The sequence below is a fragment of the Amphibalanus amphitrite genome, unplaced genomic scaffold, assembly GCF_019059575.1.
Source record: "Amphibalanus amphitrite isolate SeventyFive unplaced genomic scaffold, NRLGWU_Aamphi_draft 000476F_arrow, whole genome shotgun sequence".
Classification (NCBI taxonomy): Eukaryota; Metazoa; Arthropoda; class Thecostraca; order Balanomorpha; family Balanidae; genus Amphibalanus; species Amphibalanus amphitrite.
The window spans coordinates 432206-444828 of NW_024881970.1; the positions used below are offsets into that span (position 1 = coordinate 432206).

Below are 12623 nucleotides of genomic sequence, written 5' to 3' on the forward strand. Positions count from 1 at the left end.
CTATGACCTACCCTGAAGTCCGTTTCCCGAAATTCGTCCTAGTTTTCGAGATATCCGCATTCGAACTTCACATTGATCAAAAAAATGTGGGAGATGGGATTTTAACATGGTAATGTTACATTCCCATATTCCACACATTTGTGATGGCTTTAACCCGCGCCCGGCTGGAGGTCCTGGATTTCCACGCCCTGCTGGGGGGGGGGGGGGGGGTGTTTGAACACCCCCCTTGTAACTCGGCTCCTGGGCCACCTAGCGATACGCAGAAGGCGGCGTTCGAAAGAGCGTCAAAAATAATGACGAAATCACTTTGGTCAAAGGTCAGGTCACCAGAGGTCATTGAAGGCAAAATTTCGCCGATTTCCAGGTCGAATGTCGAAAATTTCCAAGAAGCCAACGCATAACTCGGGAACCAAGCTACAGCGCCGCAGAAAAGCGCATTCGATAGCCCTATTAACGCCCTTTCTGATTAATTCTCTCAGATTTGACCTTACGTCAACGGTTTTGCCTGCAGGGGGCTAAAACTGCAAAAATAGCCGATTTTTTCGGAAACATTTTTTTCTGCAATAACTTTAGACCCAAGCCTTGTACGAGCTTACTTTTACCGGCATCGTGTTCCGCTCGTCAAGACGCATCGAATGAACTATAACTTGCCCTTGAAAGGTCAACTTGAAAATTTGACCTCAGGTCAAGGTCATGACCTGACCGGAAAGGGTCATGTTGCATATCAGTCGATCCGTATCGTCGAGCTGAACACATCTAAGGCGTTTTCATCGCTCTAGCATGCCTCTATCAAAAGTTATTTGCGAAAAAACTGTTAGATACCATTAATGACCTAAGATGACCTCAGGGCATAAACAAGGGTCACGAACACCATTTTCATGTTCTGTGTGTCTAAACCACTTGTAATTCGGTGTTTGGAAGTGTTTATAATGTCTTTCGTCCAAAAGAGGCGTATTTCAATTTTCTCCCATTGACTTATAATGGGGAGGTCGCAAAATTGACCTGAACTTAGGTCATCGATATCAAAATTCTGAGATATACATTTTGTACATGCTATTGCTCTTAGCAATCGCTGAAAGTTTCAAAGCGATCGGTCACTCGGTGTAGCTATATGACAGACATTGAAACTTTTTATGAGGTGAGGTCACTTCAAGTGACCTGGTGACCTGACCTTGAATGACCTTGGTCTGAAATTTTCACAACATGTGTAGAATGGATGTATGATCGCCGCCGTTTTTTTGAGATATTCGCGAAAAACACAAGGGGGTGTTCAAAGTTCAAACCTCCCCCCCCCCCCCAGCAGGGCGCGGGTGAATCTGAAGTCCAATTGCGGATATCTTGAAAACTAGGCCGAATTTCGGGAAACAAACTTCAGGGTAGGTCATAGGTGGGTTAGGTCTAGTGAAAACCGTTTTGTGTAAAAAAGGTGGCAGTCTTCCTTTAAGCCAAAAAAAAGTCATCAAGAAAATAAACAGTTGTCCTGCCCTCTGCTATTAATGTATTACGCCATTGGGATATGTGAAACGTCATTTCTCCATCGTGCAGGAAGAAGCATGCGTGGGAAATACCTTCCTACACTTGGTCTTGGCTAATGTTTTGGCCTGACCTCGTATTTATCGAAAATACCTCGGGCCTAACTTTACATTCGCTAAAAAAAATTAGTCAGATCTAAACATTATTCCAGCCCTGGCCAGGAATATATTGTCTACGATGATCGGCTCGAGCCCAGTTATATAGAAGAAGAGTATCCCCCCCCCCCCCGGCACGATGTGTTGCTAGCGGAACACCTCATCCGAAAAGTGTGCTTGTGCCCGTTCAAAACTCACCGCCTTTGTCAGCCGGCTCCACGTTTATCATCGTCTGGGCATACTTCTTCGCGGTATGTCTGATTTTGTGCAGGACATGCTCCTTCACGTCCCCCTCGAGCCCCATGATCATTCCCAAGTCAGTCCACACCTGGAAACATCGCAAAATCACATTAATGAATGGAATTAACATCAAGCAACATCAAGTGAACATTATATCATTGTGGAAGGTCATGTCAGGTAAGTTACTCCAGCTCACAAAAAGTTTGAAAGCGCGCCACGTCAAGTGTCAACCTCTGGTGATCTTTTACCTGATAAAAATGACTAGAATGCTTTCGTCATGGTTTGTGACAAGATTCCCAACTCCGCCTTGAGCGTTTCGTTACGGTTACGTTGCTTAGGACCCGCCAAGTTAGATGGGAGGGGGGGGGGGTGACTTCCCAGCAGGCGGTAGAAAAACCAGAGGGAGTGGGTTAAAAATTATACAAATTTTCCAGATGTTTTCCTATCCAATTTTGTTCCCTGATAGTGTCTTATGTTAGGGTTTCCAACTTCCTCATGCCTACCTTTTCCTGATAGCAGACAAGGGAGCCCAACCAGGTAAGAGAACCAGGTAAGAGAACCTGCACTTAACATGTTGGACGAGTTCCTCCCTGCTGGCGTGCTTGCCTACCTACTTTTCAGCACCTAGAGCCGCCCCTGCCATACCTAGGTATTTGGAGCATTTCCATACAGTGTCCCTGAGTGAGATGCTTGTATTGTTACTTACACTGTGAGTTGCATGGTTTAAAAAATATCACAAAATCTATAACTTATTAGCTCTGCATAACAATCTTGATCACAACTTGAACTAAATCAGGGTAATTGACATGGCTGTTTCCCCTGGTTTCAATGGCCTTGAGCATGTCATGGGTGACAATTTGTCTTCCAGAATTTCATCATCGCGGAAATCTTCGTCACTCCGCACATCTACGTCAACGCATTTCTTGGATTGTATGGTCATACTACGGATTACTGTAAAGTCATACTAACAAAAACACAAAGTATACAGTAATTTCAGCTTACCTTCGAGGACTGGGACGCTTGCTCGGTTCTCTGACAGAAGGCCTTGGTTCTGACGACTTGAGCACAATGGCGGTCGCGAATGGTCGCGAACTGCAGAGACATTCCGAAAATATTATTCTTGGAATAATACTGTGCTGGACGAATAGATATTAATCACTTTTAGATTAGTTATGTCACAACGGAATAGGATTATCAAGAAAGTGATACAGTATTGCTTGAAATACGCTCCCGAATACTCCCCAAGAATAATGTTAGTAATGCTACCACATAATATTACTCCATGGTTATAAAATTATTGTCCGGACATGATAGTTTTATCACGAAGGAAGTAATTTTTACACCTGCATGAGAATAGTTTTATTCTGTCGCGTCAATTTATCAGCCGTAATGGAGTATAAAAATTACCCTAATTACTCCACAGCGGTTTATTTTTATGCAGTTTTGATAAAAGTACTCTAGCTGTCAATTTTATTACCATCTAATGGGAGTTCAGCACAAATATATTCCAATGACCTTGTTTATCACTGTGAAATAAACTAAAATTACCCCATGCCTCTTTGAGACTGATATAAATTTATAACCCGAAAGAATAAAAAGGACACGTGATAAAATTAGAAGATAAAATTAGCACTTGCTAAAACACAAAAGAGATGATTATAGTACCAGGTTTAAGAATAACTTTCAAAAACGCCCATAATGCAATGCAGAGAGTAAGAATACGCTACAAAACATAATCATTATATGCCATTGGTGCGTGATTATTCGCCAAACTGGAGTGGAAAAACTCCAAAAATAACTCTCTAGGTGTAAGTTTTTTTCAGTGTGTGGCTTGCCCTGACTGCGCAAGTTTGTTTCGAAACTATTCGCTAAGTTGTTAAGCCACAGTTCTTTTTAGTTGTCCATGGCCAAGGCTTTTCTTCATTTGATGAATGGATGCTAGCGATTCAATAAAATAAATCAATAAAGTGTGATAGATTCGTAGGACTTTGCTTTCGAGTAGCCGTTCGATCCCATTCAATTATACGGATGGCCCGAATGTGGCGTGCACTAACTTTAACAATTAGGCGTTGATCCTTTCCCTCGGCACTTTGTCTGGTGGACGCTGAAGTTCAGTGGCGCCCCGGCCAAGTTAGGCGTCCTTTGCCGGCCGACCGAACGGCAGTGGCCCCCGCGGACCCCCGCTCTCCCACACTGCCGCGGCAGGCCCGTGGGAATCGCACCACTCCCCGACCAATCAGACCGCTCCGTCGTAGCCCAAATTAGCGACCGCCCGGCCACTGCGAATGATTGGTGTTTTGACCAGCGCCGTATGAGTCGCGTGACGCCTTTCAGAGCGACCTCGGTCAGCCGCGCTGTTCTATTTGGTCCGACCGCCCGGCCACCGGCTCGAAATGGGGTGTTTGGTCGGCTCTGCGTAAATTAATGGGACGTTCCGACAGCGTGCTTCTTTAGACCGCCGCGTTATTACGATCCGGGTCGGCGGCGGGCGGCGGAGAGCAGGCGTCGATGAAACGCCCCCCCCCCCCCTCCTCCCCTGCACGCAGAATGTGCAGAATGTGTATCTGACCGACTGCATCCGCTCAGCTTGCTGTTCTGAACTCTGAAGCACATTCGAAGAGCCATAGGTCACGCTTCCGGTCATAATTAATGCATAGGAGCACGATTTGTTCTGGCCTCCTGGCCTTTGGTGTGCGAATTGCGTTTTATTTCAGCTGCTTGTCTCCAATGCATTAAATATTGCCTACGCTATTTGAGTTGAGAAAATTGTCAGGTTCTCCACATTTTGTGCAACTTCTAATATCAGCATATATAGACTGAATGCAAATTGGTGGATGCAAAGAGAAGAGACAGCCGTTGGCACTAATGCGTCCCAAAAAATAGTTCACCGACTTGCCAGAATTACACATATATTGTTTCATTTTTGATCACTTTACGCGAATTATCGTACCTTCAAGATGATAAACGGATAAGCTAGTTCAGTTTCCAACATGCAGAAGGATAACTTGCGTCCTCGGAAAGTGGCCGAATCCAGGAGTACTTTGAATAAGATGGCGATTAACGTTACACTTCTTTTCGATGAGACCAACAGCGCTCATTTCCTCGAATGGGAGTAGCGGAAAATTACCGGATGAGGATGATCTACAGAACGTCTTTCTGATCCGATAGGGTAGCCGGATAGGCATGCTCAGGTGTCCCCAATAACCCCATGAGGTTCACCTGTTTAAATCCCTGTGCCCTCTGACCCTACAGAGCCGGCGACGGGGACCGGGACGCCCGCTCTATGAAGGTGTTTGACGGTGGTTCAGACCGCGCCCTCCTCTCTGGCCTGGAGCGGTTCACGGCCTACATGGTCACGGTGACGGCCTACAACAGCCGCGGCCCGGGCCCGGCCAGTGAGCCGGTGTCGGCCAAAACTGCCGAGGACGCACCGGACCGTCCGCCAGCAGAGGTCAGCTGCGCCACCGCCAGCACCGACACCCTCACCGTGACCTGGACGCCGCCAGAGGTCAATCACAGGTCAGAGGGGTCATTGGAGCTGGGGTGGGTCTGGGCATTAGAAATTGAGGAATCAGTCAGGCAGTCAGGCTCTATGATGTAGTGGGTAAAGTTTAAACGTCTATCTTGTTTACGCCGAAACCGTAATTCAGGCTGGAAGTGGTGAGATCAAATCTCCATAAAACGTTTGAAGTGTGGTGTTGTTCATTTAGCAATGTAACCTAGTATCCAATAGAGAGCACATACATATATTTTTCCAACGCACTGGTAGGCAACAATCTGATCCGCCATCACAGACTGGCGCAGCAGTAGCCGGAACCACAGTGGGCGCACTTCACTCGCGGCGCAGCCGGCACCGGCGATTGATTTGCACTTCATCTGGCCAAGTGCCCTGCTCGGTGCGGTGCCTCGAAAGCGGCGCTCTTGCTCCGACACTGAGAGGGCTTCCAGGGAAGATGAAATGGCCCGCCATCGCCTGCCGAGGCAGTGAAGTCAGCGTTACAGGCGCTTCAGCGGCACTGAGCTTCCCGGCTCATACGGCCACAACATCAGAGCATTTATTGCGAAATTATGACCCTTTGGTTGAAAATATAGGTACCTAGCTTCGGAGAGACCTTGAAAACACTAAAAGAACTTTTCGAGAAAATAAGATTTAAACCAGCACTAGGGGTGTTTCTTTGTTTGCGTCCCGTCGCTACCTGCGCTTGTTTGCTAAATGCTAGGTCTTCACTGTTAGCTAGCCTAGATTCAGAGCAATCAGCTCAACCATTACGAAGTTATTGCAAGCGGAACAATGTTGGCACCTACACCGCCGAGCCACGTTTCCGTCCGTCAGGCACGGCATCCTGCGCGGCTACACGGTCAGCTACGTCAGTTCGTCCAACTGGATGGCCGTCTCACTGCCGCTGGAGGTGCGTCACACGCGCGCCACCCTCCGTCACCTGGTGCCGCACACGGCCTACCAGGTGCGCGTGCAGAGTCACACATCGGCCGGAGCCGGGCCCTGGAGCGAGCCCATCCTCTGCTGGACCAGCGAGGACGGTGAGTGGAGGGGAGGGGAGAGGAGAGGAGGGAGGGAGGCTGGGAGGGTAGAGGCGGACTGAGGATGGTGAAGGAGGAAAGGAGATGAGGGCTGGAGGTGGAGAGAATGGTACATATGAATTGGAACGCTTGTAACACTTTTTATTTTTATGTGACCAAAGGTCACTTTACGATGGCATATTACCATACATTCGATGATAAAAGTGAACGGTAGATACAAACATCCGTTTGCACTTAGCAAACAGGAAACCTTCAGAGACCAATAACTGTAGCTCTCGTAATAAATTACAGTCTCTTTTCAACTCTGAAAATGTCCACCGGACGGTCTAGTGAGCCAGTCTATTCCGTGAACCCTTTCTCAATCGGGGTTCGATGGCACCCGGAGCGCCAGGCACGGTGGGACGATTTTCAATGCGCTCACCCCGTCGCGGGCCGGTGGACAAAGGTCAGCCATTCAGAGAGCAACGAGCACCTGCAACCTCTGCAATTACCCGCGCCGCTGCCGACTCCGGCCAGGTTCCACGAACGGCAACTGGCAACTGACTGGCTCCGAGCTTTCAACTTGCTGCGGATCGGCTCCGTACGGCTCTTCCCAACTAACTACTAGCGAGGTAGCTTCTAAGTTACGAGTAGATCCCAGTCTTCCATGTCTACGGTTAACAACAACAGAACGCCGTAATCCCAGATCCTTGTCTCAACTTCGGATCCTAGCTTCGTATATCTAGTCCATTATCTTTGTTCCTAGCTACCAGAGCATGTAGGGCCAAGTATATATTATCTGTGACCAAACTGTTTTTCAACAATCAACATATCTCATTTAAGTTACATCTGATCTGTTCAATTACATGGCTGTGCTACAATTTCATCTCGTCTTCATCCAAAGCCACATTTATGCAGTTCCGAATCACAATTTCAGCCTGACCTCAGCAAACAGAATCCTTAATCTGTCTCCATTCATTCCCGATCTGGAGCATTTCTAATGAATATTGCATATCATTACGGTCCAGCTCGATGCTCTACCGCCGCTCCGAAGCTGTTGCAACTCGATCCCAATTAAAGCTGAGTCGTTCCTAGCTCCATCCAGCCTTCATCTTGACCCCGTAACTCCTTCTCAATCTCATCCCGTGAGTGCTCAGCCCCATCCTCACCTCACCCTAACTTCAACACCCCCCAACTCAACACTGAAAGAAAAAAATACCACCCTAGTTAGTTTTTGGGTGGTGGTCATATTTTGAACAGCCTTTTACTTATGGTAAACCAGTTTACGATCCAAATACTAGGCCCAATATCAAAGGAATACTATGCAACTACCAATGCTCATCAAAATACCATGGTCTTAGTACGGTAATATTTTTTCATCATACTACCTTGAAACTAAAGCATAACTAATAAGAAACCAAAGCTCTACTAACGCTAGTATTATCCTGGTACCGCCTACTAAGAAAAATACCACCCTAGTTAGTTTTCGAGTGGTGGTCATATTTTGAACAGCCTCTTACCTATGGTAAACTAACTTACGACCCAAATACTAGGCCTAATATGAATGTAAAACCATGTGAATACCAATGCCAGTAAAAATTACCATGGTATTAACACGGTAACTATATGTCGTCATACCATGCCCAAAAACCCACGTGATACTAGCACGAAACTAGGACTTTACTATCGTTAGCTACTCCCTGGTAATGCTTACTAATGACTTATCATGGTAAAACCATCCTTTTGTCATCTGGATACCAGCTTTGCTTTGCTGGCCAACCATCGTAAAACAATAGTTTACTACGTGACATTTATTGTGATATTACCAGTCGGTTAACAGGATCTTACTAGTCATCAACCAGCATGCTTCATATGCTGTGCTTTAGCCTATCCATGCCAAATTTGTTTATCATTACGACAGCCACTTACTGATGCACAACAGCATGCATGACAGTATCTACCTAGCAGTCGACAAAGCAGCTCTTCACTTTTCCAAAGCATCTACCTAGTAACCTACATGAAATATTTCACACATAAAAAGCATTTGGCCACAAACAAAGTTACGTCTGCACATAACCAAACAACGCGCATGAACAACAATTATTACAGTTCACTTTATCATCACAATGCAATCGGTCTCTTTTCACACAATCGTTGAATGTCGCCCTTCCAGCGATTTATCACGCAACACCTTCTCCAAGGGCATTGGTAGCCATATACCGAAGGTTCGAACTTCGAAAGCCAGCTCTGGAAAAGAGCAGGCATTGATATAAGATAAACCAATGGAAAGATTGATTGTGTGTGCTGCAGTGACACTCTATCTCCTACCCCTCCCACCTTGACTCGCAGTGTCCCGTGACCTAGCTCCCAGTTTGATGAAACAAGGATTTAAGATAAGTTGTTTTAAAAAAAATGGCAGCATCTAATAGAACAGGGGATTTGTAGGGTGAGGAATTTAGCAAATTTGGGACATTAGGCCAGAGGCTGGTTCAGGTAAAATGCCCTATAATGAATTAATTGCCATGAGGTGCAGTGTTGAGTGTTGGCAATAATTCAAAAATTCTACTCTTAACCAGCGCCCCACTGGGGTATGTTCTGTAACGCACTCCACTGGGGGAGGCGGGGGCTATTTATAGAACCCCCCCCCCCGCTCCAACTCCGAAACTACTGGGCCGATTGTCAAAACTGAAACGGCGTCTGATAGCCCTGGAAAAACTGTCGAGCAAAACCTAATTTTATTGACCTCGAGATCACCGTTGACGTCACAGGTCAGATCAAAATAAAAATTAGCAACGTTTTGGCTTGTTAACCCTCCCCCGTATAGGGGGGGGGGGTCGAACGGACTCCCCCTCGGTTTTTCGCGAATACCTCGCGTAAAAAGCGGCCGACCGCAACGAAGCTTTCAGTACCCTCGAGTTATAATCAATTTTACACCTACCCTAAAAAATGTAATGGCCCTGACTAATGACCTTTGACCTGTGACCTACTTTTCGAGACCATGTTTGGCCGGAATCGCGATTCGGCGTATGTCGGCTCGCATTTGCCGCGCGTTTGCAGTCCTTTCGTGGTTTCAAGCGTTCAAACATGGGATATGATGCTGCTCCCATGCATTAGGATGGATGTCAAGGTCACCAGAAGGTCAGGTCAGTTCATTGACCTTTGATGACCTCGGTTTACTTTTTCGAGTTTTATCAGCATCTTTCTAGGCTAGTTTTTTTAGCTGATTTCGAATTTAACAACCATATATGAACATTTACGAAGTAGTTTTGGTGCCTTCGTAACATGTTACGAAGCTGTCAGAGGCGGTTGCCACCTAGTGCACCTACTACGAATACCCGGCAAAACCCTTACTGGTTGACCTGACCTGACCTGACCCGACCTGGCCTAAATGCATGAAGACATCATCTATGATCATAGCTAACATGATATTCGTGATCAGTTCCCTAAAAAACCCAATAGCAGCCACGTTTTACGACGTTCTAACAGGTCCCAGTTTTCCCCACTTTTGGGTCATTGACCTGACCTGGAAGGTCAACCGATGACCTAGGACCGACGACCTAGGATAAAATTGGGTACCATCGGCTTTCTCTCGTCACGGGCAGCACGCTCGTTTTTTCCGCGAAGCTCTAGCTCAATCAGGGGCGAAACGGCAAGGAGGGGGTTCAACGGACCCCCCCTTAAACGTTCGTGGCTGGAAAAACACCAATACGGGCGAGGGTTAACCCCCACCCTACTGTGGGGAGGGCTATTCATAGCCCCTCTCGTTTTTACGCAATATCTTTAAAACCGCTGGACGTATCAAAACAAAGCTTTTAGGACCTTCGGCTGCATCAATTTATTTGACACCTTGTGCACTAATAAAATTTTTGTAGCTACTATAGATCGGCCGGAAATGACGCCAGAGTGACATCATGTTCGGCCGATTTTGATGCAAAGCATTGAACAACGGTAATCGCTCTCAAGATCTGAGTTTTAACCCGGCAAGCGGTGGGCCTCCCGGCTACCTTCCGCGCGGTGGGAGGGGGGATTTTTGACCCCCCCCCCGTATCTCCGAAGCTACTATGACGGATCGGTAAAATTTAAATGGCGTTCGATAGCCTTGTTAAATTTGTCGAGGGAACTTCAATTTCATTGACCTCGGGGTCACCGATGACATCACAGGCCAAGTCAAAGATAAAATGTTTCACCGTTCACGGGTCTTTTAAGGAATGCGCTGCAACATCGAGTAAAGGGCATTTTGTCAAAAATCAGCGATAGGGCGTGAGTTGCCTATTATACGAGCATATGTTGCTATTGGAGGTCACTGATAATACCAGGTCCGATCACCAAGGGTCAGCACATGAACCTATCTTTACTAAGTAGGGTTGTGCGATGCATGTTTTATGGCCAATTTTTCATATTCGCCTCAATGGTGTTGGTTATAAGACCATCAGGGACGGTTTTTTGGTCACTTTCTGGTGGAGGTCAGGTCAATGTCAGGTCAAAAAGGTCAAATTTCAGGTCAAAGTTGATAGTTTCGCATAAAATTGGTATTGATTCGATGCCACTCGTCACGGCGAGTCTAATGGTGGTCTTTGTTTTGCGCTTTGTGGTCTAGAATTGCCAAAATCGAGTTTGAAAATTTGACGTCATTAATTTTGAACAGTTTTTTTCGTTATAACTTGGCAAAAAGGAGTTATCGATCTAATACTTGGAATGTGAATAGAAGTCCATAATGGCTATTACATATATTCCGTTTGTTTCGAAAATCGAAAAACTTTTGGGATTTTTTGGCTATTATATCTATTTCTTTTTATTTTTGGGGTCAACTTCAAAAACAAAATCGAGAGAACAGTATAGTAGCCCTGGTAATTCTACACATTTCATGTCTTGAACATTTTTATGCATAATCAAATTTATAGACCTGACAGCTCTTCCCGCGAAGCTTTTTTTTTTGGTCGACAATGGCAGAAATGACGTCACTCCGACGTAGCGGCCAACTTATCATAGCCTTTGGAAAAAAAAATTTGGTCACAATGTGCAAAAGGGTACTGAAAGTTTGGTGAAGATCGGCGCAGCGGTTCTGGAGATATATCGAAAGAAAACTAAAGATGGATGCAAAAAATGCCCCCCCCCCCACCGCCTTGAGGGTTAAGCTAGATCCTTTTTTTGCATGGGTGGACTCTACAGGGCTACCAAACTGATTTCGGACTTTCGAAATGTTGAATATTTTGAAAATTATAAATATAAAAACTCAGAAATTGTATTTTTTATTTTTTTTACATATACGTTTCTGAATGAAAAAAAGCAGAATATGACCACGTTTCCATGGGCATCACTGATCCGGATCAGTAAAAATGGATTAGCTAATCCAGTATAGTTAGACAATATATGAAAATGAAAATAAGGGATTAACTGATTATATAAGCCTAATCCACTTGGAATTATATCATGTAACGAAGAGTTCGAGAAATATAATACGATTTAAGTTTGCTGATCCGGATCAGTGATGCCCATGGAAACGGGGTCTATATGTGTTTGAACACATATGCGTTGAATATATGTGAACTTCATCTGACAAACACCTTTTTTGTTGAAAAATGTCAACTTCAAAATTTGACCATTTTTGACCTAAAGTGACCTGACCTGACCTCAGCTATATTCAGCTAAAATGGCCTAAACTGACACATACAACACTGATTTCGATATATATGGCCTACATGAACCATAAAACATGTCTCACGTCACCGATGCACGATATAAAGCTTTCGTGACCTGGGATGAGATGGCCTTGACCTGAAAAATTCGAAGTACAAGTTCGGTACCCTCAGGTTATGTTACGCATATATTCACGAGTGTGCAAACAAAAAATGAGCCTGATCTGATTTGTTGGCCGGCGCCCAGAGTGCCAAGACGCTGATATTTTTACTTTGACCTGACCTGTGACGTCATCGATGACCTCGAGGTCAATGACATTAGGCTTCGCTCAACAATATTTCCAGGGCTACCAGGGGCCGTTTGAATTTTGACAATCGGCCCAGTAGTTTCGGAGTTAGGAGCCCCCCCCCCCCCACTGTAACGTGCTGTAACGTGCTGTGGGGCGCGTTAGAGCACATACCCCAGTGAGGCGTGGGTTAACAAATAAAAAAACACGTTGATTTCCGACGCTGGGAAATGCCCGCAATGATACCCACCCCACCACCCTCCCCCTACCCGGTCCAACAGGGTCTCAAGGAAATTCAACAACATGAACCGAAA

The 12623-nt window shown here is 45.7% G+C and overlaps 1 protein-coding gene across 1 annotated transcript in view; it reads left to right on the forward strand.

The window, feature by feature from the left end:
• LOC122392250 (Down syndrome cell adhesion molecule-like protein Dscam2) overlaps positions 1–12623 on the forward strand; it is a 118303-nt gene that overhangs the window by 90706 nt on the left and 14974 nt on the right. Inside the window, exons 21-22 of the mRNA XM_043386918.1 lie at positions 5121–5387; positions 6202–6407. Of these exons, the coding sequence (XP_043242853.1) occupies positions 5121–5387; positions 6202–6407 (473 nt within the window). The remainder of the gene's footprint in view (positions 1–5120; positions 5388–6201; positions 6408–12623) is intronic.